The sequence below is a fragment of the Anomalospiza imberbis genome, chromosome 18 (assembly GCF_031753505.1).
Source record: "Anomalospiza imberbis isolate Cuckoo-Finch-1a 21T00152 chromosome 18, ASM3175350v1, whole genome shotgun sequence".
NCBI lineage: Eukaryota > Metazoa > Chordata > Aves > Passeriformes > Viduidae > Anomalospiza > Anomalospiza imberbis.
Window position 1 is genome coordinate 2,798,184 of NC_089698.1, and position 25,663 is coordinate 2,823,846.

Below are 25,663 nucleotides of genomic sequence, written 5' to 3' on the forward strand. Positions count from 1 at the left end.
CGGCGGCAGCTCCGCGGCCGGTGCCTCGCTCGGAGTCTCTCCCGGTTCCTCCCTCGCCCCGCTCCGCCCCGCCGGCGGCAGCATGAGTGTGGTGGAGCACGTGCGCGAGATGGCGGCCGCCGGGCTGCACTCGAACGTGCGGCTGCTCAGCGGGCTGCTCCTCACCATGAGCGGCAACAACCCGTGAGTGCCCCGCCGGCAGGGGGCGCGCGGGGCCTGAGGGAGCGGGGCCGCTCCTGGGCTGGCCCTGGCCTCTGGCCCTGGCCTGGCCTCTGTCCTGTCCTCTGTCCTGTCCTGGCCTTTGTCCCTGTCCTGTCCTGTCCTGTCATCTGTCCTGTCCTCTCTCCCTGTCCTCTGTCCTGTCCTGTCCTCTCTCCCTGTCCTCTGTCCCTGTCCTGTCCTCTCTCCCTATCCTCTGTCCCTATCCTGTCCTCTGTCCTGTCCTCTCCTGTCCTCTCCTGTCCTCTCCTGTCCTCTGTCCCTGTCCTCTCTCCCTGTCTTCTCTCCCTGTCCTCTGTCCCTGTCCTGGCCTCTGTCCCTGTCCTCTGTCCTGTCCTCTGTCCCTGTCCCATCCTGTCCTCTGTCCCTATCCTGTCCTCTGTCCTATCCTCTGTCCCTGTCCCCGTCCTGTCCTCTGTCCCTGTCCCATCCTGTCCTCTGTCCCTGTCCCATCCTGTCCTCTGTCCCTGTCCTCTGTCCTGTCCTCTGTCCTGTCCTCTGTCCTGTCCTCTCTCCCTGTCCTCTGTCCCTGTCCTGTCCTCTGTCCTCTGTCCTGTCCTCTGTCCCTGTCCTGTCCTCTGTCCCTGTCCTGTCCTGTCCTCTGTCCTGTCCTCTGTCCCTGTCCTGTCCTCTGTCCCTGTCCTGTCCTGTCCTCTGTCCTGTCCTCTGTCCCTGTCCTGTCCTGTCCTCTGTCCTGTCCTCTGTCCTCTGTCCCTGTCCTGTCCTGTCCTCTGTCCCTGTCCCATCCTGTCCTCTGTCCCTGTCCCATCCTGTCCTCTGTCCCTGTCCTGTCCTGTCCTCTGTCCCTGCCAGGGATGGAGCCCGCCTCTGTTCGGGTGTCAGCATCAGCGTCCCTTTGGGGTGCCCGCTACAGCATGGGTGTCCTGGCAGAGAATCACGGAATCAGCAAGGAAGGAACCTTGAAGATTGTTTTGTTTCACCCCTCCTGCCTTGGCCAGGGGCACCTTCCACCATCCCAGGTTGCTCCAAACCCTGGCCTTGGACACTTCCAGGGATGGGGCAGCCACAGCTTCTCTGGGCGACTTTTGCCAGGGCCTTCCCACTCTCACAAGGAAGAATTTTTCCTAATACCCAGTCTAAAGCTGCCCTCTGTCAGGGTGAAGCCGTTCCCCCTTGTCCTGGCACTCCAGGTCCTTGTAAATTGTCTCTCTCCATGTTTTTGTTGGCTCCCTTCAGGTCCTGGAAGGCCGCAGTTGGGTCATTTGGTCTGCACGCATTTTAGGAGTTTTACAGAGGGGGTTTTTATAATGTAGGAACAGAGATTAGGACCAGAACAGCTGTACAAGGAGATGGGTTGCCTTTTAAACCCAAGTCTAAACAAAACACTGTTCTTTTAAGCTTGAGTTCAAACAAAACTCAGTTCTGAAATCTGAACGGGCAAAATGCTGGATCCTCACCTAGTAAAAGCTGAATGAATCCTAGGAGAAAGTCGATGCAGTGTAATGCATGTTTACAGCCTGTGGCTGGTTGTAGAAAGGATGGGGGCAGTGGCCAAGCAGCCAAAGGTGTCAGGAGTGGCTGTTGGACTTGTTTGTTTACAGATAAAGCAAATTGGTGAGATAAGCCCTGTGTGAGGAGTCAGTGCCTTGCTCAATGCTCCTTCCAGTGCAGGGAAGGAGCTGCAGCAGTTGCAAGTTGAAGGCAGGTTTGGATTCTTTTGCAGCCATCTGATCTCAGCCTCTCTGTCTGCATTTCTTCTAGGGAGCTGTTCTCTCCCTCTCAGAAGTACCAGCTCCTTGTCTATCATGCAGACTCCCTCTTCCATGACAAGGAGTACAGGAATGCTGTCAGCAAGTACACCATGGCCTTACAGCAGAAAAAAGCCTTAAGTAAAACCTCCAAAGTCAGGCCTTCTACTGGGAATGCTGCATCAACACCCCAAAGCCAGGTATTTTAGAACTGATAATGTGCTGCATCAAGTGATCACGTTCCCCCTGACTCAATCTTCACAGAGTCACTGAGGCTGGAAAAGATCCTTTCGACTGAATCCCTGCCAGGTGCATCACTAACCACATCTCTGAGCATCACCTTTACATGTCTCTTAACAGCCTTAGATTGTGCATTTATCATGTCAAATAAACGTGACATTTAAGGCTAATTAGTTGGATAATAATCTGTGGTGTTTTCTAATGCAAAACTTAAACTGGTCTCCAGCATGAAATTTTTCTGTATGTGTACTTCATACTTTTAATTTGAAGACGGGAGCCATGTGAATTAGCAGTGAGTTGCATTAACATACATTTTTCAACACAGTATAAATATTTATGAGGAAACCTTATTAATATTTTCATACCTGATTAAACCATTTAAATCTATTATTTTTTGTTTCAGTGTTTACCATCAGAAATTGAAGTGAAATACAAAATGGCTGAATGTTACACAATGCTGAAGCAAGATAAAGATGCCATTGCTATTCTTGATGGGATTCCTTCCAGGCAGAGGACTCCAAAGGTGAATTCTGGCAGGTTTTTGTCACAGCCTCGTGGTCAGTGAATCTCTAGGGCAGAACATATTATGTAGGTTTAATGGCATTATGTCTTTTTCATTAGTTAAATACTGTTTGGTAGCATTTCCTAATTTTAAATTAGCTGACTTGGACCCTTTTCTTTAAAATAATACCAACTTTGTATTTCCTCTGCTAGAAAGAATTTAAAGGAAAAAAAAAAAAGAAGGAATCAAATGTGTTGTGCATCTTTATTAACTTCTTGTATAGTTGGAGCAATGCCAAATCCTTGAAAGGCTGGAGACTTTGGCAAGTAGCAGGTTTGCTAGTGCTCCATCTTTTAAAATCTTTTAATCCTTTTCAGTAACAGTTTAGATAATGTTAAATATTTAGATCCCTTTGTGGTCTGCAGTGCCAAATCTGTGGAGTCTTTGCTCACTGGCTCTGTTAGTCAGAAGAGCTTAAAAGATTAACACATCAGATCAGTCAACTGTGTTTCATGTTAAATTGTCCTAAAAGTGTACATGGCTTAAACTCCAGTTAATTCTGAGTGTGCTGACCAACTTGCAGAACAGAAAAAGAAGACTGAGAAAAGCAAACTTTTTGCCTATATAGACCAGCAAATGAAAGTGCTGCAGCAGAAACAAGCTACTTGTGTTGTGAGGAGCTCAGATAATTTCTGTTCTTTGGTCAATCATGGCTCCATTCAGAAGCTGAATGGAAACTTTTTTGACTTTCTAAGTTAATTCAAACACTTGCATGGACAGAGAGGGATTCCTGGAAGGGACTGATTAATGGATGTACAGATCCTTCTTGGCAGCATGTACTTGTCCATCTTTTGACTTCCTTGATGCAAAGCACAGGTTTCAAGGTGCGCTGTGCACGTACAAAAGAATGTAGATTTTATTTCTGTACTCAGAAAGAAGCCACAGTTTCCATTTTGTACTATGTGGTACCTTGGAGTGTTCTCAGAAATGCAGGTTATTTTGTCTTCTGCCCAGAACAGAGGCAGGCGGGCTTGAAGACAGAGTTGTGACCTTTCTTAGTGATTCTTTCTCCTTCCTCACACTCGACTGTCCCCACATTTCTGTTTGCAGATCAATATGATGCTGGCAAATCTCTACAAGAAGGCAGGCCAGGAGCGCTCCTCGGTGACGAGCTACAAGGAGGTGCTGAGGCAGTGTCCCTTGGCCCTGGATGCCATCCTAGGTGGGTGTCGGCACTCCGTCAGCACTGCAGTGTTCAGCCCTGTTAAAATTTTAATTACACTTTCTTGGAACTCACCCCCGGTTGGGGCGAGCCCGAGAAGGTGGAAAAGTCTCTCCTCCAACGCGTGTCTCCAAAGAAAGACTCAGTAGTCTTCAGTGGTCCGGTCTCAAGGTAGTTTATTGTGTGTTATCTAAAAGATTTCTCCCTGAGCTGCTGCGGTCCGTTCAGCAGTCAGGCAAAGGCACACTCTGACTCCCAGGGGGCTGGTGCCCTCGTTTATATCATCCATTACGTGTTAAATGTTTCTGGTTTCTCCCCAATGCCCATCACCTGTATTGAATGGTGACTTTCTACTCTAAACCAGTCTGTGAGTGCCAACATCACCAAGAACATGGAGGTTAGGAAGAAGAAAGAGGACAGGGCACACCCAAGTCCCTCCATCTTAGAACCTCTGACCCCCATGTACAAAACTCAGACCCCTCTGTACAACGCCTAAAACCCCCCTGTACAGCACTCAAAACCTCTTCCTCTCACTTTGTGACTACTTCTACCATAATATCTAAACCTTTGTGATTTCTTGTTCTTCTTGCAAGGTTGGTAAATTGTTCCATGGATCAGGTTCAAAGCCACAGGGGTCTGTGGCTGCATTCCAGGGTCTCAAATGCTTCTGACCTGAGCCCGGAACGTCCAAGAGCATCCAAGGGACATTCTGGGTTCCGACAACACTTCTGCAACTGTCTTGCATTTGCATGTCATACCCACACTATAGAAATTGTAGCAAGCCCTGTGACCATCTGTTTGTCAAGGGATGGAGTTTCTGCTCCTCAGACAATTTGTATCAAAAGCAGTTTTGGGTGGTTGAGACTGATGTATGAACCCCTCTAAACAGGCTTGCTCTCGCTGTCGGTGAAGGGAGCAGAAGTGGCCTCCATGACCATCAACATAATCCAGAGCATTCCCAACTTGGATTGGCTCTCCGTGTGGATCAAGGCATACGCCTTTGTGCATACTGGAGACAACACCAGAGCAATAAACACCATTTGGTAAGAGCTGAAAGAGCGTGGTGCAATCAAATCATGTATTAATTCTTATATGCAATGGTATTCAAAATGTCATTTATAAATAACAGGCATTTTCTTTTCCCTTTAAGCTCTTTAGAGAAGAAGTCATTGCTGAGGGATAATGTGGACTTGCTGGGGAGCTTAGCAGACCTGTACTTCAGAGCTGGAGATAATAAAAACTCTATCCTAAAATTTGAACAAGCACAAATGCTGGATCCTTACCTAATAAAAGGTGAGTAAATCCTGAGAGAAGGTTGACCTGAAGAGTAACAGCTACACGCAGTGGAATATTGTATATTGTTTACCCAGCTTTCAGTTCAGAGTTGACATTCAGAAGCTGCATGTCTTGAACCCTTCTTAGGTAGTTGCACAGTTTAAAGTAGGTGTTTGTGGGTTTTGTGGCTTTTTTTTTCGTGTGAATGAGCTTTCTATTTCTTGAGGATTGATCCTCCAACGCGTGTCTTTAGGAATGGATGTTTACGGTTATTTATTGGCACGCGAGGGTCGGCTGGAGGATGTGGAGAACTTGGGCTGCCGGCTCTTCAATATTTCTGACCAACACGCAGAGCCCTGGGTGGTGTCTGGGTGAGTTATTTTCTTTTCTTTCTCACCTCAGCTCTCCATGTGCTGAATGTGGTGGGTTACAGCTGACACAGTGGGTTCAGCTGGTTTTGTTCAGAAGGTGCTTTTCTGTCCTGTCTGTTGTGTTCTTGGGTAACTCTCTGTAAATATCTATGGTGGTTTTCTTCTGTATGTGAAATTTAGAGTTACACACCTGTGCAATACCAACAATATATTAAATAGTAACAGTTTTAATATCTATACTGGGTGTTTTTAAATTTCTGAAGAAGTTCTTTTCTTAACTTCAAATACAAGGAAGTTCCAAACCCCCCATGACTGCACACAGGCACCGCGGGCAGCGTGTGTTTCCAATCCCTCTCCTTTTTCTGTAGGTGTCACAGTTTCTACAGCAAAAGATACTCCCGTGCCTTATACTTGGGAGCCAAAGCTATCCAGCTGAACAGCAACAGTGTCCAGGCCCTGCTGCTGAAGGGAGCTGCTCTGCGCAACATGGGCCGGGTGCAGGAGGCCATCATCCACTTCCGGGAGGCAATCCGGCTGGCGCCCTGCCGCCTCGACTGCTACGAGGGTGAGCCCGGGGCAGCTGCTCACAGCTGCTCTCTGTGAGGGCTGCTGCCATGCTGAGGGTGGGGCAAGGGAATGGGCAGCAGTTCTTTCCTCCTGTAAATAATTATTGCCCCAAAACCTGCGATGTGATCAGGCGAGGGATGCGAGGGAACGCGTGGGTTTGTAAGAATGATGTTCAAAAAGGGGTTTTCTTAGTTTTTGTTTTGTTTCATCTGGAGGTAAGCAAAACTTGGGTGTTTTGAGCAGCTCAGTTTTGGATGATGATGTTAACTGATGGTTAGTTCTGCTGAGAGCTTTGTTTTGTCGTATTTGTTGAAATATTTAAATCTGGTTGATCTCAACAGCAGCTTCAAGTAGTGAAGAGCCCAGGTGAAGTATTAATTCTCTCAGTATTGGAATTGGACAAAAACATTAGATTAGGTGTACTTAGGATTGGAGGTTTTTTTCGGTGCCTGACCATTAATAGACATCAAGTCAATTATCTGTAGAATGAGTATGTTGACAAGCATAGATTCACTTTCTCAGTTACAATTTGTATTTGCTTATTGGAGTGTCAGCTGTTCAGCACCCCAGTGCTACTAAGTGCAAATAATAGTGGAGGGCTGAGTGCCTGTGGTGCTGACTCAAACCCTGAAGTGTTTCCAATCTGACATCACCAGGTCTCATCGAGTGTTACCTGGCATCCAACAGCATCCGTGAAGCCATGGTGATGGCAAACAACGTGTACAAAACCCTGGGGGCAAATGCACAGACCCTCACCCTGCTGGCCACAGTCTGCCTGGAGGACCCAGTCACGCAGGAAAAGGCAAAAACCTTGCTGGACAAAGCTCTCACACAGAGACCTGACTACATTAAAGCTGTGGTAAAGAAAGCAGAACTTCTCAGTAAGTTCCTTTTTCCTCTGGGTTGGCTTGTTTAAAAATGCCCTTGTACATGGAAAGGTGTTGTGGAGCTACATCCATGTGAAGGATGTGACAGTGATGATACAGTCCAGGGGTTTTTCAGTTCTATCCTGAAGGAAAAATCACAGGAATTAATTCCATCCAGCAGCTGATATTACAATTAAAGCAATTGCAAACAAAATGTTTTGACTTCAGAGTAGATGTAATTGTGGATGTAGCAGCTATTGCAACAAAAAGTCGTTGTTTAGAGTTCATCCTGCAAGAATAGAGCACTGCTCTTCTGACAGGTCTAGAGGGACAAACAGCCTTGTGGTGGGAAGACCGTGAACACTGTGACTTTTTATAGCTTTGTCTCAACTGTTGATTAAAACAGTAGTTTTGCCTGTGAACAGGCAGAGAGCAGAAGTATGAAGATGGGATTGCCTTGCTGAGGAATGCCCTGGCCAACCAGAGTGACTGTGTCCTGCACCGCATCCTGGGGGACTTCCTGGTGGCTGTCAACGAGTACCAGGAAGCCATGGACCAGTACAGCATAGCCCTGAGGTAAAGCACACCTGGGACTGCACGAGGTTTATAAGAACCAGTAATCAGTTTCACTGAGAAAAAAGATGAGCTACTGATGGATTAGGATGGGAGTCAGAGGTGGCTTTGTATCATTCTCCCTTAAAATAACAAAACCACACAAATGACACCCTGCTCGTGAATTGGTTGCTCTTAAGATTTCTAACTGAGATGTGCAAAATGTAGGAACTCTGTTAATGCTAAATATGGCACTAGGCTTGTGATTCCTTGACTAACAAAAAGATTAAGGCATGGAATTATGTATAGTTATTAATTATTTTATAGTCAGACTGTAGGATCCATTCCTTTACACTAGAAGGTGCATATAAAACTGAGCTGTTTGATAAATTTAAATAGTATGATTCAACTTAACATAATCTAAATGCTATTTTAGGGTGGTACTTTGTTAAATATTCCCGTGTTTTGATTGCAACATCTTCAATTTGCCTTAAATCCAGCACATTATGTCCGCTGCAAACTTGCATAGTTTAAATGGGTCAGCTGGTTTTTGCCTGCATAGGTTATATTTAGTCAGAGTCATTTAAATTTTTATTGCTTTCATGTTGCTTTATATTTAGTATAGTTGGGAGAGGTGACTAAGTTTTCTGGAAGAGTGGGGTGTTTAGATAAATGTGTTCTGTGGGATCAGAACTGTTTTATAAAGAGATTTAAGACTCAGTGTTACAGCAGCTCAAGGGGAAGTTGCATCATCATCTAAAATAAGCTTCCTGATGATGTTAAACAGGAAGTGCAGACAACAGGATGAGATTTTATTGTTACTCTTTACACTGAGGCCACAAAGAGAAAAAGGTTTCAAGACAATGCTTTATTTTCCTTCCATTCTTCAGTTTGGATCCAAACGATCAGAAGTCACTGGAAGGATTGCAGAAAATGGAAAAAGAGGAAAGTCCAACAGATGCCACCCAGGAAGAAGATGTGGATGACATGGAGGGAAGTGGAGAAGAGGGGGACTTGGAAGGCAGTGACAGTGAAGCAGCTCAGTGGGCAGATCAAGAACAGTGGTTTGGGATGCAGTAAAAGCCTCCTGCTGCTTGTTTTGGCACTGGAACACACCACTAGGGCCACTCTTCTCAGAAGAATAGAAACTGATTCTTTTTCAGTAACAAAGGACTTTTTTTTTTTTTTTTGTTTAATAGACTCTGAAAGCAATTAATAATTCTGTGCATCTCAATACTGTGGAGATTCTTGATGCTTCTTATTTATTAAGTGTAAGGGACTAACTGCATCCAAGGTTATTTGCAACTTTCATTTTGAAAAATTCCTGCTAAAACTAAAACCATCAGAATCTGAGGTGTGTAATGAGCCTGTTGCTTGTGATGAAAACAATGTCTGAGTTCTGTCCAGGGCTGAGTGTGCTTGGGCCAGTTGTAAATACAGTGGTTTGTACTCCTTTGTGGGAAAGGCCATGCTCATTTGTGTGCAGCCATTTGAGTCTTGGGGAAGCTGCTCCCAGTGAAGTCTGGGGGAGCTGCTTGAGTGTGGCTGAAAGCAGCACTTTTCTTTTGCTGTGTTTGTTGAATTAATTTGTCTTTTTCTAGGGCATTACCTGTGCTGTCCAGGATAAATTTGGGACAATAAGCAACTTGGACTTCCCAGACACTTTTTGTAGCTGACTGATTTCTCTGTGTACAGAATTGAGCCAGTGGTGGAGAATTAAAGTCATTTCTTCAACCCTTACTAAACTCTGCAATCACTTAAACTCTGTACATGAGCATTTATTTTAAAATGCAGTTTAGTTTTATTTCTGTATGTTCCTGGAAGGTTTTGCAGCAGTGACTCAAAGCACTTTACATTTTGTGTACTGACATTTAAAATGCCATAAAAAGAATTAATCCCTCTTCCCTTGCACTGCTGAAGAAATGATAAATTATGCAAATACACATATTGTCCTGTTTTTTCCATGTTTATATACTTCCTGGCTTTGACAGGTAATTTTTGAATTCATGTCTTTTTCCCTCACCTTTTGAAGCAAAATTGCTTCATGAACAAATTCCTAACCTCAGCATTTCAAGGGTGAACTGCATTGGGTAATCTAGAAACTGTTTCAGTTCTGTGGGCTTGATGTGTGGGAAGAGGAATTACTTATTTTTCTTACAGTTCTGATTCCCTTAGTCCTTACCAAAATGTGGTTTTATAATCTTTATATTAAGAGTTTAATTCCTTTTGTATTTATTTTGTTACCACAGGTATGCTGGAGCACACAGACTTTTTAGAAGGCTAAAAAAATAGTTTTGAGTATCAGTTGGAGGAAAAATGGCTGTTTGTTACAAATACATGACATGGAAAAGAAGCTTCTCCCTGAAAGGCAGATAAGGGTAAAATATCCCTCTGTGATCTTGTATCAAAAATGCACAACAAAAGAGGGAGATTATGGTCTGTTTTGGAAATGTTCTGGTGTGTCATGGCTTACAGAGGAGGAGTCCAATAGTTCATCCATTTAAGAAAAGAAAACAGCTGCTTGTCTGTTCTCTCTGGAATTCTGTGGGCTTTAGAGTTTCCAAAATACCAAAGTGAGTTATGGTTCTTTGAAGGTGGTAGGGGAAGAACAGCAAAGCAAAGCTGTCATGGCAGCTGGGTTGGCATAAGCTGCTCCTGCTCTTCCAGTGAGCAGATTCACCAAATGTGTAACATCTCAGGGAGAGCAAATATTTCATTAATGACTTTAATTAATGAAAGGCCTTGTCCTCTTCATATCTTTGCCATTGCTGTGGGATGCAGTGAATGGATTTCAGCTCATCACGTGTCTCGTAACAGAAAAAACGTGCAAGATATTCAAAGCATCTATTTTTATATAAAAAACTTTGCTTTCTCCTCAAACTCAGCATTCACCAGCTGAAAGCTGGGTAGCTGCATTAGCTTTCTAATTTCTAATTTCTAGTTGTATTCCAAACCTCTGCTGAGAATGAAAATTGAGTAGTTTGTTACTAAACTAAAGGCAGGATACATTTAATTGATGAGGAGTATATGAGGTTATGTGCTGTATTTTTCAGCCATTTCATTCTAATGGTTCCTTTGAATAGGTCACTCTTTTCAGGTGGAAACCACTGGCTTTGCACATTTCTCGGAAGTATTTACATAGAAGAGGAAACTGGAGAGCCACAGTTCTACTGAAACTATTCTGTAGCGTGTTTGTAGATAATCTGATAATATCTGCTTTTAGAACAGGCAGGAAACTAAAACTACTTCAAGATGAGTCCTTGAGTGCAGCTTGAGCAAACAAGTCCAGGCACAGCTCAGAACACCTAGAGATGGCTGTTAAAAGTGATTTGAATCCTCACAGCTTTGGTTTCCTGCGAACTCGGTTCCTTACTGGACACGAGAAGTTGTGGGAGTGTGCACATGAAGCCTGGTGAGTGCCTGATGTCTTGGGCTTACGTGGCTGTGTGTGATCTTTGCTAAGAGTTGCACTGTGACTGTGGGACCTTGAGGTGCCATACATGTTGAGATTGTGTAGAGAGAGAAATTTGGCCCTCACGTCAGAATTCTAGAGGGATTCTGCTTGCCTAGTAATGAGCCTTCATTACTGCTTTAATTTTAGAATGTGATCTCTGGTTCTGCACAGGTCTGTTACTCTCCAGTGCAGTTACAGGCATTTAGTTCAGGGAATATAACAATTAGCCCTTAATAGGCAGCTGGCCTCATTCCCTGCCTCAATCACATGCTCTGCACCCGAGAAGAAAAGATCACAAAGCCAAGAACTGAAGTTCAGGCTGTGTTAGATCAGTGATGGAAGTGAAACAGTTTGGACATGAGGCAAGAAATCTGTTGCCATCCAGTTGTACTGGAAGTGAAGTGTTGGTGTGTCTGAGGTGCTGGGTAAGGGCAGAGTGCCCCTGTTTGCCTGAAATCCTTGAATTTAAATCACATTTCATTACTAACTTTTCATTCTTTCCTACTTTGACAGGAAGTGCTGGGAAAGGGACAGAATTTCTTCAAACTGTACATAGACTTGGCTAAGGGCTAGAAGGCTGAATTTACCGGAGTCTGAAAGCAGCAGACATTCATGGTGTGGTTGGAAATTGCCTAAATAATGCCTGTACTCCTATCATGTGCTGATAACACCTGCAGTACTGGCAGCGTTTCTAATTCTGAAGATTTCTAGATCACGGGAATCCTGGAATTGTGAAGCAGAAATAAAGAAGGGACCAAGAACTGCTGGCCAATATCAGGATTGCATTGAGGTGCTTCTTTTCCGGCTGCTGCTGCTGGTTACAGAGAGATTTTTGATTAACTAGGACTTTTCCCCCCCTTTTCAGTAACTGTCTTCCTCATTAAGCCTCTTTGTGTGGTGATGCTTCCCTTCTTGCTTTTCAGGAGCTCAGTGATGTGGAAACTGATCCATCCAGGGCAGAAGCAGGCAGGATTTCTGATTCAGCAAACCGTATCCCCTCATTTAGATCTCAGTGGTAAGGAAATCTGAAAGGCTGTGTCTGCCACTGTCATTTCAGGTTACACAAATGTACCACAACCAAATATATTTTAAACCCCCAGATCTGCAGTCTTCATGGGTCTTAAACTGAGTGACCTTAGGAGGGCACAAACTCAGTATAAACATGTGATTTCAAACTAAACAGCCTTAATTGGTTAAAATGTCCTTTAGAAGCTGGCCAAGAGGAGGCAGGGAGGTATATAAGACTGGGTGTTTGTTTGGGGAGGAAATTGATAATAAAATACAATTACTTTGGTGCAAACAGGGAAAAATAAAATGTTCAGGTGGGGAACTTCAGTGTAACAATTTATGTATTAAGGAAAGCCCTTTGGCCAGTCCCCGTCACTTGATGGAAATACAAAACAGAAAGAATAATCTCTGTTTTCACTCACTGGCTTGAGCCTGGCCTTTGCTTTGCAAAGTCTGGGGTGTGGGAGTGGGTCCCCAGTGGATGTTTACTCTGTACAAACCTCTCTTTCCAAGAGCTTCCAGAGGGGCCGAGGACTTTTGTGAGTTTGGAGATCAGATTCCTTTCCTCACCTGTCATCCATGAAAACAGCAATGGGACAAATAGGGTGATGGTTTGGGGTATGAGGTAAAATCCTGGGGCCCGATAAATTGATGTTGAAAGTCTTCTCTGCACCTCCATGTGGGTAAACTGTTGGGATGAAATCTTTTAGAAAACCTCCTCAGGTGCTCAGAGCTTCTCTCATTTCTCACCCACTCTCCTGGGGGTGGATGTGGGCTCTAATCATACTCAAATTCACCTCGAGGTAAAAATAGGGATATTGCCTGCCCTCTGTATTTAGAGTTTAATGTAATATGTCCACAATGCCTCATAACTTGAGCTATGAGGAGTGGTTTCTTTGCTGTGTGCTGTCAGTGGGCTCATCCATGTGGTGCTTTAGAGCTGGGGGTTTGCAGGGAGGAGAGGAGGAGGAGGGGGAAGATGTTTATTTCAGTATCTCTTACCACATTCTTGCACTGAGCACCTTGGCAACCCACTGAGCATCACGTTCTCCTCACATGGCTGTACTCAGCTGGGGGACTCATTCTGCCTAAACTTGCAGATCATCATTTAAAGAAATGTTTAAGGTGTGAGTTGGTGTGAGTTGGCTCAGGAGCTGCTCACCAGCCGAGGAACGCAGCTCGCTGAGACAGCAGCACGAGCTGGGTGCTGAGTAACGACTTCCATCGCGGCGGAGCTTTCCTTTTGGCACCGGTGCTGGGGACGAGTTCCACACACAGAAAAAAAGGGGCAGGAGAGCAGCCGGGCTGGAGCGAGCTCTGGGAAACGTTTTCCCAGCCAGGCTGAGGCTGTGAAAGGCCAGGGATGCTCTTCCCCCAAGCACCTGCCCCCAGCTCAGGTGTCCCTGCAGCGGGATGGGCAGTGCTGACAGCGCTGGCCATGTGTGCGCTAAATCCGGCTGCGGGAAGAGCCCGGGGAGATAAGGGAGTGCGGAGCTGGGCTCTGACAGCCCCGGGGCCAGCAGCAGAGCTCAGCCGGCCGGCTCAGCACTTCCATAGTAGGAAGCAGCCGGCAGCAGCTCGGCCCGATGCGTTAACGCACCCTCCACCATCCTACAGAGCGGCCGGACCGTGGAATTCGAGCCTTGCATCTTTAAACTGCTGCGTTTGAAGGGTCTCAGATGTGTCACCTCATTCGGATAACGCTGTTTGCCAGCAGGGTGCTGCTATCGGGCTGGAGGCTAAGAGGCATTTCATTTAATGTAAAACACATTCCTGAGTTGTCTCTTATTCCAAACAAAACCTGGTGTTTGGGCTTTGGAGCAGAGCATTACAGGACACTTGGAAATTCCAGCTTTTACCCTGGGAGTGCTTTAGCCTTGCCCAGCAGCAGCCTTGTGAGCTCATGGCACAACAGCCCCTGGTCTGGGGAAGGGAGTGAGCCCAAACGGCCAAGCACTCCCAGCAGGATGCTCGTGGTGTGGTTTGGAGCAAACACATTTGGCTCACCTTCCTTTTGCCTACGGAAAGGGAAGAGACCAGGAGCTACTTTAAGCTGGGGCAATTTAGAAAACAGAAAAGGACAAAAAAAAAAATAAAGATGTAGTTGGGAAAGAATTGTTTATTTTACGTTTCTCAGAGGGATTTTACAAACAATGGAGCATTTTAAAAAAACTGAGTGATCAAAGTACTTGACAGTGTCCCTTAAACACACACACAAGCCCCTGGACAGAGGAAATCACACCAGCGAGGAGGTCAATACTGCCGAGGAGCAGCTGCATCTGCATAGTTCTAGGAGGAAAGATTGCAATGGTGTTGGTGCTAAAAAGTGTCATCCTGGCATTAAAATAAGAGCGCGCTGCAGTGCCTGCGCACGGACCTGCAGGAAACAAAGTGCATCAAATAACACGCCGAGTACGTATTGTAGAATAAATTTATTTACCTGATACAAATGAAACTAGGTGTGATGCTCCTTTACTGTCAGCATGTCAATAGACAATTGATCTTATTTACAACTTCTAAAGGTCACACATGCAGCTGTGGGAACTGGCTACGTCGTTGTTGCTTTTTAGATAAATGCATCACGATATTTTGTATTGCACCAACATCTGTCTTACTGCCTTAGATTTAAATAAGTTACATTACAGTGCAAAAGGTTGATTTGCACAGATGATAAAAAAATCCAACGTTATGAAGTGGAGGCTTACGGTTTAACATTCATCTGTAATCGTTTCCATGGATTTATAAATAGGAGAGCATTGTACAGAAGCTGTTGGAGTAGGATGTTTGGATGATACAATACAGAGAGAGATCCGTCTACACCCCAAGGCATGCATTATCTGATATTGTACATTGTATAAACGGACATTTTACATACAGGAATATGGAAACCGGCTGACAGCTCCGCAATTCTGGTTCAAGGATAACCAAACTCTGCTCCATGCAGCACAGAAAGCCAACTTCTCTGGAGAGAGTTCCGACTCGGTAAGCTATATTGCACGTTTGTACATCTGTATCATGAAGTCCTAATGGTACCACACATTTCTTCCACAGAGAACACAATGAGTTTTGTTTTTAAGGGAAAGCAAAGAATCTTTACACGATACATGCAGAAGTTTTGGTAGATGTGTTGCTAAAAACACATGCACGCAACAAAACAACCTTACATTTCTGCAAAATTGTTTAGGAAGCGATTACTCCAGTATTGCTGAAAAGGAAAGAAAGAAAAGGCATCAGTTAATGAAAGGATGAATGCTAAGTATCATTATACAAGCAAGACTAAGATCAACAGTGACAGAAGAAAGAATGTTAAGTTTGCTAACTGCCTGCTCTGTCATTGAAGGGACACTCTCAGGTTACTTTGTTCTGGAAGCTCAGAATCCTCTGGATTAAGGCTCAGCTCCCTTGATTATCAGCAGAGCCAGCACTTCCTACTCAAGACTGCAGTGAAAAACAATTAAGACACATTTAATTAGCTTTTGCCTTTCTCTGCCTGACCAGTGGCAACAGATAATTCTCACTTCTTTGGAATTTTTACTTTCAAGTTCCATAATCCTTAAAAAAACAACACACTTGTTTTTTTTTTCAGCTGAGGCATTAGGGCAGGTTTGGCCCCAAAGTGACCTAACAATGTCCCTTTTCCAAGTCAGGCAGCTTGTTCTGGGAAGCAGTAGGAAAGCTCTGAAGAAGTCATTAAACTACACAGATTAATGTGTAGGCAAAGGGTAGAGTACAAGGTCCTAAAGCTCCTGCTGTACTTCACCCCTACCACAGCATAAGGTCAGCCTTGTGTCTGGAGAGACTGCTCTGAGTCCCTACAGCTCCAGGGAAGCTCTTCCAAACACTGCTTCAACACTAAAATTTGGGCTCTCCTGCTAAGATTTGAAAATGCATATTAATGCAATTAAGGATGTAATTAGCAGAGATTAGGGAAACAGTTAATGGTTAGAAGTGCAAAAAAGTAAACAAGACAGGTGCAAGAGACAGACGACTCTGTTGGTTTTACCTCCCTTCATCTCAGCAAATTGAGCCCCCTTGGGCTGTGTACCATCAACTCGGGCTCGAGCTGTGTCTCGGGCTGGCACTGCTGTACTGCATTCTATCATCAGATTAAAAACTGTTTCGTACCAGGAACCTCCCCAGCAGCCTCTCTACCAACACACGCCTCGGAGCACTTTGACAGACCGGTAGAAATGTTTTTCTGCAGCTTCTTTCGTACTCATTTATTTGCAATAACGTTTTGGGAAACCAAGTATGAACTATTTTTATTGCTCGGATGCCAGCAAGAAGGAGCAGGTCGTTGTGTAGCTCAGCATTTTGGATTGCTCACATGTGAAAGCAGAGAGAGCCCAAGGCACTGCAAAGACAAAAGCTCCTGTCTAAAAATTCAATGCATGACTGCAGCTGCCTGAGCATCCTCCTTGCTGCAGGAGACAGGATTCAGGAGGAGCTGCTCTCATTCCAAACCCCAGCGGGTTCCCAGCACAAGCCAATATCCTTCCTGGTGTTCCCAGCATAAGGCAGCATCAATCACACGATTGATCCTGGTCTTACACACCCCTCTCACAGTAGAGAATAAGCAGTGATGTGTGAGGGCACCAAGGAATCCAGGAAACAGCAGAGATGAAAAAGCTCGGTGAGATGGGAGCAAAGAGAAACAAAAAATATGAAGTTATTTTGTAAGAATGGAGTGGGAAATCAAGCCTGGGCAATTCTGAGTTAGTCCTGCTTGAACAAGGGCTGCTGTTTGTGGGCTACTATGGTTCAATAGGAGTTACCTTCTTCAACCCCAGCACTAGGGAGGTTGGAGAGAAAACATTTGGGACCACACAAATGAGTTTTGACTTTGAGATGTTGGCAAATGAGTATGTCCTGAAAAATCCTCCCTTCCTGGCTTCTCCAGCTGAAAAGACTGAGGCTGAAAGATGACAGGATCTATACAACTAAGGATAAACACTTTAGTTCAGACATTTCCTGCAAAAATGAGAAACTTCGCACTGCAGTTCTGTACTTTCTATGACAGAAAAGCTCTCAGCTCCTTAGGCTCTTCCTGCAGCTTCCCCCAGCCTGCTCAGCTGCCAGGGCTGGAGCCCAGACCCAGCACTCCAGCTCCAGGATCACAAGGATGTGATGCCAGGGCAGGATGCTTCACCACCCAGGGGGAAGCTCATGGTAGGTCTGAACATTTGGCCAATCCCAACCAGCCAAGGGTGGGATTTACAGCACTTGGAGAGACAGAATCGTGAAAGCACAGCACAGTTGCCATCCAACCCGAGATCTGCAGCTGCTGATCTTGGGGAACCCTATGGCTCCATTTCTGCAGGGAAACTTGGACAAGACTGGGAGAAATAGAAGAGAAACAGGGCAGATGAAGATTGCTTGGGCTCTGAAGGAGCACCTTGTAAAAACCTGACTGTTCCTGTAAGCTCAGGAGCCTGTAGGGATGGATCCCAACATCTCCATTTGCCCATCACTCATCCAGATTTCAAGGCAAAGTCCAAGAACACAAGGCCCTACCCCAAGTGCCTCAGAGACAGAGGCACGAATGAGCTCTCAGATCTCTATGGAAATCCATGACAAGCAGCAAGATTCATCTTCAACACTGACAGATCCAACAGAGAAGGTGCTGAATTCTGAATATTCTGAATTCTACTTACTGACAGTCATTTTCCCCTTCAGCTTCTTAAGAGAGGCACAAAGGGGGTGTATAGTAGGATTGTTTGGCATAAAAGACAGGAACAGGATTGTACAAGAAGCAGAATTATCCATGGTGGCAGCCAGACACGTGGCTTTAAAAAGGCCACCCCATGGTGCTCTGAGGTTCAGCAGAACCTGTGTTCAAGGATTCAGTGGCACTCCTGCCCTGGAAATGTCTGTCAATAGCAGTGGGAGCACACAGAACTAAGCTGCTAATTTGTTTCCAGCAAATAACACACTGGAACACACTTTGATCTCAAGGAATCCTACATTACAGGAACGATTATTTTTTGTTTCAAGGAACAGGGACGAGTCTCACGCTGCTTATTTGTTATTGATACAGCTAAAGGCCGGTGAAGGCCAGTGGTTTTATGGAATGCAAAACCTTAGTTTGACTCTTCCACACCAAAAAAGGGCATTTGAGGGGATTTGAATGCTCACAGTTTGGCAACACACCTGCTACATCATCAGGTCAGCTCCTCTGAGCCACTTCAGCATCAACTCAAGTCAAAGTCTCTATAAACAAAGTATCACAATGCAGTGGAATTTCTGATAGAGCCTCTGTGTTCCGAGGGAGCACCTCTCCACTTGAGAGCTTAAACCTAGAGAATTATGTGTGCCCGCTGGATTCCAGCTGGCAGCAAGAGAACATAGCCTGGAACTATCCTTCCCCTCCAAGAGGGATCACAAAGCTGTTTGAATTTGGTTACTAAAGCAGACTGAGCCAGCACAAGATAACAGCACCTGCTGCTCTACAGACACAGTGACCCCAGGGCAACTTTCAAAGACTGCCCTGTTAAGCTGAGACTGTTCTTTTGCCTTCTCAGATGGCAAATAACAAATAACGAGCTGGTTTTGCCAGGAGCAGCACCTGCCCTTCGAGCACTGCAGGGACCAGGGAAGGCTGCTCAGCTCTGAGGGGCAGCCCCTGTTTCAGAGCAGGAAAAGGCTTTGGAGTAATCCAGCACCTGACCACGAGTACCAGAGAGTTTTGGACACTACACATTCATGGTAACAGCTGTCAGGGTCTTAAGTTACAGATTTGTCTGATTTTATCTCAAACTTAAGACCAAAAGCTGTAAGACCTTGGGGGCACTAAAGCTCCCAGGTGCTATAAAACAAGACCCTAAAATACACTAAACCAAAAGCAAGTGCTTTGCCTTTGGAATCAGTAATTTGAGCTTCAGACCACAAAACAAGAGTCTAAAGTGGTGATAATAATGTAGCACAGCAGAGTTTGACAAAACACAGCATGGGAATGAAGGAAATTACTATTTATTCTTCAACATGTATACAGCATATGCTATTTTACAGCAAGTCACCACTGGCAGGGTGAAATGGAAGAAAAATACTCACTTTAGTCGATGAAAGTTGGAAGGCATTGGAGAAAAACACCACAGTTAGGACTGTTAATGACTTACACATTGTTGATACAGGACTGAATTTGAAAACATGCTTTAACATTTACCGTAATAATGAAGGTGGTTAGTGCCACATTAAAATAAAAATAGTTCTATACAATATGTTCAATTTGGTCATGTGCTATTTACAGATTTTACAAAAAACACACACGAGCTTGTTACTTCAAGTCAGGCTAACAACAGGCCAGCAGAGTAACTCCATGTATACAACTGAGCATTGTGTCCTAAATGTAGGAAATCCAATTTCTAGCTATGCAGTGCAAGTTATTTTTTCAGGTCTCATTGCAAATTTTGATCTTTTAGGTGGGGGGGGTGGGGAAGAAAGAAAAATAAAGGTTCTGACACGTGTAAAAAAGGTATTAAACCCCAACTGAAACCCTCTTTTGTATTGAAACAGATTGTGTGTGTTAAAAAGGCTTTAGATTTAAGGAGACAGAAGTAGCCCTCCCTATCCCTGCATAATGGGCAACACTGGCAAAGTAAGGTCTGTTACAATAAAATACAATAGACAAATAAATAATCCTTAAAAAAAACAACCCTATGTGTGTGGAGAGTATGGAAGAACCCCAGCAGGCTGCACCTGGAATGGTATTTTCTGCACGAGCAAGATCAGGCATACCTCATACAGAAAGTGGTGTAAACAAGGACAGTCAAGAACCGAGAGTGAGGGAAGAGGGGACCGAGAAGAAATCCTGACCCAGGGAGCAGGACTCTCTACCCAGTGCAGAAAGTTCTGCTTGTGAACAAAACCTGACTTTATGACAAATTAAGTTTGGATGATCATGCAGAAGACAAACAGTTACATGCTTTTTTAGTTTTAGACAACACACATTCATTCCCTAAAATCTGCTGCCAATTTAGTTTGATAGTGTCCGCTGGCTCAAAAAAAATTTACTTTTTTTACATGATGAATAGACTATTGAACAGAACACTGTACATGCTTTTCATCTACAAAAAAATATTTGCATAAAATAGTGTTAGTTCTCTGTACATGTCAATGGACACTTTAACTGTGTATAAAAGAGGAATATATTGCCCCCACTGAAGTCAGAAAAAGCAAAAAACCAAAATCTAGATTATGAAACCTCCATCACCGGCAAATATGTTCATGTGAAAATTCAGCAGAAATAGACAGTTGCTCTAAACAATAAAAAAATTAAGTTAAACTTTTTTTTTTTTTTCCTCCTTTGAATGTAAAACTCATCACCATGTCAGTCAAGACCAGAACATATCACTAAAGTTAGTGTCTGTGCTGTAAAGCCAGATAACCAGGGGCATAGTAATGAACACAAACGGCCAGGAAACTCCTTCGGTGCATGCTGACAGAGCACAGGGTTTGGTGGCAGGCCGCACACTATCATCTTTACCAGGTTCCAGGTAGTTACGGGCCACATATTTAAGTGTTTCATCCAGCAGAATGACAGGGAGGGAGATTTTCAATACCATCAGCCACTGCGTCACGTTCAGAGGTGTGATCTGGAAGATAATCTGAAAGAAAAGCCAGGGGTTACCAAGCTCCCCCTCCAGCCCTGGCCTCGAGCCCCACACAAGGTTTTGCTCTGTCTGGAAGTTCAGGGGTGGGGATAAGGCATGAGCACTTACTGGCAGTGGTTCCACATAAAGGATAAGGAAGTGGAGGGACATGGACAAGCAAATGGCCCCCACCAGCCAGATGTTCTCCCACGGGGGCATCCTCATCAGGGACTGGTTTTCTGACAGGCTGCAACAGAAACACGGCTCATGTGTGACTGTGACACCAACAGCAAGCTCTGAGAACCACAAAGCAGCCTGGCACAGCACAGGGATCCCAGGCAGGAAACAGCCCAGGACATGGTTTGGATGCTGCAGCTTCAAACTGGCCTGGAAGTCAGCTTAGCAAAGCAGGCAGCATCAGCCTCAGGTCTGTTCTTGAAATCGTCTCAAGTGTCCTGTCCTGACCTATTCTTCTCACTGTGACCCCAAAATCCTCTCCGTGGGAGGGAGAGGGAAGTGTGGACATGGCAGCCTAGGAGAGCTGAGTCTACCAGGGCCCCAAGTGCACCCACTTCTGCTGGAGTTCACTGGAAGACTGACAGAGGGCCAAACACTTTCACCTTCTTAATGCTGGCTCTTGATTCCATCTGCATTTAGGCTGTGCTGAGAAGAGGCTGAGATCCAGAGCAGCAGATGTAGAGCAGTATCTTTATGTAGGACTACCCCAGTGCAATGTATTTCGAGTTTATTTGTTTTTAAATTAACTGACCTCCAAGCTATTTGAAGAAAAATACCCTTGACATTGTGCTATTTAGTGGTTTCCATTTATAATCTAATATTAATTGGCTAAACCCACACTCCCTTAGGGCAGGAAAAACTATTTTCCATATCTTCAGCATTCTTATTTTAGTTCTCCTTGATATCACTTTATACCAACATAGTAGGGATAATCTAATTGATTAAGCTTAGATTTAAAATAATGGAAAATATTTCAGTTGCTTGTGCTTAGTAAAATACCAGAATGAATTGGCAGACTTAAAAATACACCTTATGATAATCAGAGATCTCAAATGTTATCTAAGAGTCAGTTTGTTTGCACTACCAGAACTCAGAAGGGAAATGTGACTCACTCTTCATTAGCTGAGCTGTTCACCAAGGCTCAAATTGCACAAAAAGCAGGATTTTGGATAAGCTGTGCAGAGGCTTGGCTTTCCTGTTGGGACATACGAACCTGTTGAGAGCATTGCACATCTCTATGGTGACAAGCACAGAGAGAGCCATTGTCATCGGATACGGGGACTCAAACACCACACAGTCCACCCCATAGAAGTCTGGATTGTCCTCCTTGCACTGCAGAAAATGGCTCTGGAACAGAACAGAGTCAACTCGCTTCCACAGCTCGTTAACTTTTAAAGTGTAAAATAGGCAACCAGGAAAACAGCAGCGAGTACTGCAGAAAGGGAACTTTCTACTGTGACTCCTAAAACTTGTGCTTACAGACTTTTGCCTGCTTCAGAAAAATCCTCTTTAGGCTTTCACTTACAAGACAACAATTTGTCCTTCAAACTGTCAGAAGCCCAGGTATCCCACCTCTGAGCTTTGCTATCAAGACTAATTAATCATGATCAAGTTTCACAGGAACAAGTCTGAAAACGTTTAATTATATAAATTCCCGTAACCTACTGGGTTTGCACAGTCATTTCAAGTATGAAAGCACCAGGAACCTCCCCCCTCCCCACAAAGATATTAAACTCAGCAAATACCAGCTGGTAAAAGGAAACTTTTGGACCACCATCAGCAGCAATAAACCACCAAGCAGCAGCACCCACTGTGGCAGCACCAACGTAGCCTGCAAGAAAACAAAGAGCTTTTCTCAGAGCTGTGAATTGTATGCAAGACATACTTGAACTTGCCACACTTGAACTTCTCCCTCAAGACTTCCAGTACTGAAAAAAAAATAGGTTGTAATTCATGTCTTAGTTTATTTAAGGAAAAACAAAAAAAGCCATCAGTACTTACATCCAATAGCCAGGTAACGGAAGAAGAGCCACCCACTGATGAGGGGCTCTTTGGGGTTGCGAGGTGGCTTGTTCATGATATCAAGGTCAGGAGGGTTAAAGCCCAGGGCAGTGGCAGGGAGACCATCCGTCACAAGGTTTACCCACAGCAGCTGAACGGGAATTAGAGCCTCAGGAAAACCCAGGGCAGCTGTCAAGAAGATGCTACAAAGAAACCCACCAGTTACAAGCTTATTCTTGTGCATGTCAGTAACGTTTAAGCCTAAACCTGCAGCAGCACTTCTCTTCTCACCCACTGAAGATCACAAGCTGAATATTCACAAGCCGAAAACGAAACACATACCCAAGAGCAAAGACTAACCACTGGCATGTAAGCTTTGAAGCACTGTCTTCTGATAACTTCAAAAATTGAAGACTTGACTTTAGGGTTGGTTTTTTTTCCATTTTACTAGTCTGTATAGCTAAATATATACATACACATGGATAAAGGCTTGCAAACCACTTTCTAAAAGACACATTTTGGCTCAAATAACTAACCTTCATTTCCCTAGATTACTGCTATTCCCTGCAGAAGTTTATTGAACCTGTAGCTTTCACGGCTCCAAGCCTGTGTGAATAAATAGAACAGAAATAAGGGGCTGCAACAAGAGCCATATGAAGGATGGCCTTAAAGGTGACAAGAAACAAGGCAAGAGAATTGCTGTGCTTTATCCCACTCTGGGGAAAAAAGTCTGCTTTGTTGTAAGGACTGTGAGGAGATCAATATTTACATTTTGTCACCAGCAATGCATTCTGTGGTGCTGGGTCACCACTGCTCCTCTCAGAGGAACACACGACGTGTTTCTGGAACCTGAGGTTAAACAAACATCTAAGCTATGCCTGGGACTATGTTATCTGAAATTCCACATCTCCTTCTGTTTGATTAAGGTTTTGGTTTTCCTTCTCTAAAGAATTATTCCAATGACAGAAATAACTGGAAAGCATTACCTACTGAGCTAGAATATTCTAAATAACACAACGTGCAACTTTTGTGGCAAGCTACAGTTCTTCACTAAAGAGAGATCCATTACCTGGAGAACCTCCTCCTCTGGTTTTAGTGAGAAACACTGGAAGACTCCATCATCACTACTCTAGCTCAAAGAAAAAATAAATTTAAACCTACCAAACAACTTCCCCAACATTGGAGGAGATCAGGTATCTGATGAACTGTTTCATGTTGTTATAAATTGCACGTCCTTCTTCCACAGCAGCCACAATTGTGGAGAAATTGTCATCTGCCAAAACCATTTCAGAAGCAGTTTTGGCCACTGCAGTACCAGAACCCATGGCAATTCCAATTTCTGCTTTCTTCAGTGCAGGGGCATCATTGACACCATCACCAGTCTAAAACGAGAATTCAGGGTAGGAAATGAATCAGTAAATAAGGTGGGTATTAACATACAGATCCAGAAAGGAATTTTGCACTGGGTGTGGTTTTAGATCCTCAAAACTCACTAAATGCAGGGAAATATGGAAGCAAGTGTTTTCCAGAATGGGGAATTACTCTGAGATTAGGGTTTAAACAGCATTTGCCTTTCTAACCAAGTAACCATCACTTACCATGGCTGTGATCTCATCGAAAGACTGAAGGAACTCCACAATTTTGGATTTGTGGGAAGGCTCTACCCGGGCAAAGCACCGGGCATGGTGACAGGCATCCCTCTGGGCAGCCAGGGACAGCTCATCAAACTCCCTGCCCGTGAAGGCTTTGGTGGACACATCCTCATCCTCCACAAAGATCCCGATGCGGCGGCAGATGGCCACAGCCGTGCCCTTGTTGTCACCAGTGATCATAATAACTCTGATGCCAGCCTGTCTGCACAGCTTTATGGATGAAGCTACCTCGATCCTTGGGGGATCCAGCATTCCCACGCAGCCCACGAATGTCAGGTTGGTCTGAAACAAGACACACAGAGTTTCAGTGCAAGATCCTGCAGATTTCTCCTCTGGTAGCAGTGAAATAATTGTTTTCCCTGCATGTTACACCTGTGTTGTGACATTTGGGATAGCTCCTTATCCTGCCTTACCAAATTTTGCTTCAAATGCACTAATTTGAAGTTAAAATGTGTTCTACTTGCCAGCCTTGCAAATTCAACCTGCAAGCATTGAGTCTTTCATTTTTATCATCAGTGCCAGGAGCAGAGAGAGCACAAGCCAAGAACTCATGCAACTGTTGTTACTTTCCTCCTAAATACCAGATACAGATTTCACTGGAAAATTACAGAGCAGCTAATATGATAATCATGGACTGAGCCCTTGCAGCTGACAGCAGAGGCAGGGAAGTGAACCTGACTCCCAGAGAGCTATGTTCCATCACAAAATCCCCAAAAAGGTCTTGAAGTTGAGCAATGCCAAACTGAAAAACCATAAAAGCTGAAACTACAATGCAATTTTCGGACTGTTTAACTGATTTCTTCTTGTGCTTTTAGCCAAAAAAAAGCTACCTGCCATCAACAATTTCTTCTAAAACAAAGTCTCTTTTTAAACGGAGCATTTCCTCCAAACAAGTGGGGAACTGTTGTGTCTGACATCAAAAATACCCAGAAAGAGAAAATTCTCAGATGTAACTTCCTCAAGGAATAATCAAAAAGAAGGAGCCACCATTCTCCAGTTTGGAAGAGGAAGAAGTGGTACTGATCTTACCTCATAGTTAATGAAATTTGAGGAGTCCTCCAGATTCATTTCCTCTTTTTTGGGAGGATTGTCATGGGTTGCCAGAGCCAAGCAACGCAGTGTGTCTCTGCCAGTTCCCCATTCTCTAATGACAGACATTATTTTCTGCTTAATTCCTGGGGTCAAAGGTATTTTAGCATTTCCAACTCGGACATGTGTACATCTGTCAATCACACCTTCAGGAGCACCCTGCAGAGACAAAAAGAAGAAGTAATTTAGATTAATAAATCCCTTTCCATTACAACATTTGCTTAAATTACCGAGTCCTTCCTCCCACTCCAAGCTGCAGTTAGTTGCACTGTAATTTTTAAGTATTTAAAATACTCTGCAGCCATTCCATCACCTCTCTCTCTCTCCAGT

At 44.4% G+C, this 25,663-nt stretch overlaps 2 protein-coding genes across 3 annotated transcripts in view; one reads left to right on the top strand and one right to left on the bottom strand.

Annotated features, from left to right (window-relative positions):
• Nucleotides 1-4: 4 nt before the first annotated feature.
• Nucleotides 5-19,973, top strand: ANAPC7 (anaphase promoting complex subunit 7). The gene is made up of 11 exons (XM_068208463.1): nt 5-183; nt 1,942-2,128; nt 2,572-2,691; nt 3,781-3,892; nt 4,782-4,935; nt 5,043-5,185; nt 5,421-5,538; nt 5,907-6,103; nt 6,762-6,986; nt 7,397-7,547; nt 8,414-19,973. The coding sequence occupies exons 1-11, from the start codon at nt 83-85 to the stop codon at nt 8,601-8,603; spliced, it is 1,698 nt and encodes a 565-aa protein (XP_068064564.1). The 5' UTR covers nt 5-82; the 3' UTR covers nt 8,604-19,973.
• ATP2A2 (ATPase sarcoplasmic/endoplasmic reticulum Ca2+ transporting 2) overlaps nt 14,085-25,663 on the bottom strand; it is a 43,672-nt gene continuing 32,093 nt past the window's right edge. The window contains exons 13-21 of one of the 2 annotated variants that reach the window (XM_068208462.1): nt 25,274-25,492; nt 24,191-24,526; nt 23,754-23,974; nt 22,593-22,795; nt 22,337-22,422; nt 21,805-21,938; nt 20,703-20,820; nt 19,036-20,588; nt 14,085-15,190 (exon numbers count right to left, since the gene is read on the bottom strand). In XM_068208462.1, coding sequence (XP_068064563.1) covers nt 20,316-20,588; nt 20,703-20,820; nt 21,805-21,938; nt 22,337-22,422; nt 22,593-22,795; nt 23,754-23,974; nt 24,191-24,526; nt 25,274-25,492 — 1,590 coding nt within the window. In that variant the 3' untranslated portion in view covers nt 14,085-15,190; nt 19,036-20,315. The remainder of the gene's footprint in view (nt 15,191-19,035; nt 20,589-20,702; nt 20,821-21,804; nt 21,939-22,336; nt 22,423-22,592; nt 22,796-23,753; nt 23,975-24,190; nt 24,527-25,273; nt 25,493-25,663) is intronic. The other variant, XM_068208461.1, reaches the window with a different exon arrangement.

What these genes read in the sequence shown, in the direction of transcription:
- ANAPC7 (XM_068208463.1), top strand. Translation starts at nt 83, where the DNA reads ATGAGTGTGGTGGAGCACGTGCGCGAGATGGCGGCCGCCGGGCTGCAC. An exon ending in GGCCCTGGATGCCATCCTAG is followed by an intron (nt 3,893 to 4,781) that starts GTGGGTGTCGGC and finishes CCCTCTAAACAG; the next exon opens with GCTTGCTCTCGCTGTCGGTG. An exon ending in GAGCCCTGGGTGGTGTCTGG is followed by an intron (nt 5,539 to 5,906) that starts GTGAGTTATTTT and finishes CTTTTTCTGTAG; the next exon opens with GTGTCACAGTTTCTACAGCA.